General features: G+C 46.6%; 1 protein-coding gene across 1 annotated transcript; it reads right to left on the bottom strand.

Annotated features, from left to right (window-relative positions):
* On the bottom strand, window positions 1-1,080 carry LY89DRAFT_691417 (uncharacterized protein). The gene has a single exon (XM_018216315.1). It carries the CDS (start codon window positions 733-735, stop codon window positions 31-33), a length of 705 nt encoding a protein of 234 aa, XP_018062498.1. The 5' UTR covers window positions 736-1,080; the 3' UTR covers window positions 1-30.
* Window positions 1,081-1,886: the final 806 nt, after the last annotated feature.

The raw sequence follows: 1,886 nt of genomic DNA, 5'->3' as shown, positions 1-1,886 counted from the left end.
AAACTTTTTTAATAAAAAAAAATAATTAATTTAAATATAATACAGATACGGTGCGGAAATTTTCACGTAAACGCGGGGGTCTTCCATCATGCTGTTCAGAGCATCCCAACCTGGCTGCTGGGCCGGGTCCAATGGCAAGCTTGCTGGAGAAGCGAAGTGCTCAAGCACGAACTTCACCTGGAGTTCGGACACCAATGGTTGAACGTGATCAAGTACCTCCATGTCAGCGTACAACCCGATCGACCACGTCTTCATCGGCCGCAGTTTTTCGGCGTACTTGCGTAGTACGGTCTGGATTTCGGTTTTCGATAAGACAGTTTTAGCCGATTTAAGGTTGAGTCGGACGCCTCGAACACCAAGATCATGCCATTGTTGAAGAGTCTGAGAATCGACATGTTCCGAATCGAATGCAACGACACCACGACCTCTAGCAGGCCCGACTTCTCTTAGAGCATCTAAAACCCAGGTATTATCGTTGCCGTATGTAGATAACTGGACAAACACCATGTTCGGCAATCCAAGCTGTTCAGCGTTGGCAAGTGCTTGGCCCATTGTCGCTTCTTGGGGAGGCTTGACACTTTTGGGGAGCGGATACTTCTCGGGGTCGATAATATGGATATGGCTGTCCCACGACCTTTCTGGAAGGGTAGGTTTGAATGAAGGGTTGAAGAGTCGACGTTGATATGAGCTGTAGAAGACGTTGGGAACAAGTAAAGGATTCCTGAGAGAGCACATCGAGATCCCGCGAGAGCATATCTGACGACTACGTGTTGCCAACATCCTGAATGAACGCTGAGATGGGGCAATTTGAGTGATTGTCAACGTTTCGATATCGATAATGTGCTAGTAAGGGTGGATTGCGCGATCTGATCTGATGAACGGAATGGGACGGAGACGGGCATGAGATCTTGTGGCCTGCGCAGGCCTTCCCAGGATGGCTCTCCGAGGGCCTCGCCGGGCGTCACTGCGTGGAGCTAGTTGGCTTCGCCAATAGGATCTCCCATATAAGTGCTGGAAGCTCTGGCGTTGATTCAGGGCTTTGAATCTGGGTCAAAGTGAGGATATTCGAGGTTGTTGAGGCTCTTCGCTTAGCAGCCATTGCCGCAGAGCCTTAACTTTCTGACCGACCGATTGACTTGTGCGACCGGCTCCGCCCTCAAAAGCCGGGCAGATAAGTACGATGATATTAAATTATTTAGACTTCTAGAGGCCAACTATCCCAGGGTGACACCCCCCTGGACTTGAATAGCATAAATCAACGGATCAATCAATCAATATCAATCTCCTACTAAACTAGAAGGTTCGCGCTTGAACAGGGCGTTAATCACGAGTTTAAGATTAAATTAAAAATCGGGCATGCTAACCAAAATCCCTGGGCGCCACTCCAGTACTCACCTCACCTCAAATCCTGGGCGCTATTCTAATATTCACCTCAAATTTTGTTTTCACTTTAAATCCTAGGCCCCACTCCAGAGCTTACCTCAAACTCAAAAGCTGATAAACTCTAATAGGTTCTGGTAAATAATTTGATGATGGAGTGAGAGGGTGAGAGAGAGGGTGAGACTTACATTTTTACCTAGTTATGGTGTTTAAAGGAGAGAAAGAAAGAAGGAAAAGGAGAGGGCGGAGGGTGAGTATATACAAGTGAGGGGGAGACTAAGTTTTAGACTTTAGCCTAAATTTTAAAAAAGTTATTAAACGAGAACTCTAACTTTTAGTGAAACTTTTAGTATGTTATAGTGTAAAGTGACTCGAGTGGGTGGAAATGAGGGTGGGAGTGGGTTGAGAGTGAGGGTAGTTGGAAATAAGGGTAAGAAGTTGAGTGTGAGGAGTGAGTGAGGATAAGGAGGTGAGGGCTAAGAATAAAGGAATGGGGGGTGAATAGG

Source organism: Mollisia scopiformis (genome assembly GCF_001500285.1).
Source record: "Mollisia scopiformis unplaced genomic scaffold LY89scaffold_34, whole genome shotgun sequence".
Lineage (NCBI taxonomy): Eukaryota > Fungi > Ascomycota > Leotiomycetes > Helotiales > Mollisiaceae > Mollisia > Mollisia scopiformis.
This window is presented reverse-complemented; position numbering and strand designations above follow the sequence as displayed.

Bases quoted from the DNA above. Each gene is read 5' to 3' on its own strand.
- LY89DRAFT_691417 (XM_018216315.1), bottom strand. From the start codon at position 735: ATGTGCTCTCTCAGGAATCCTTTACTTGTTCCCAACGTCTTCTACAGC.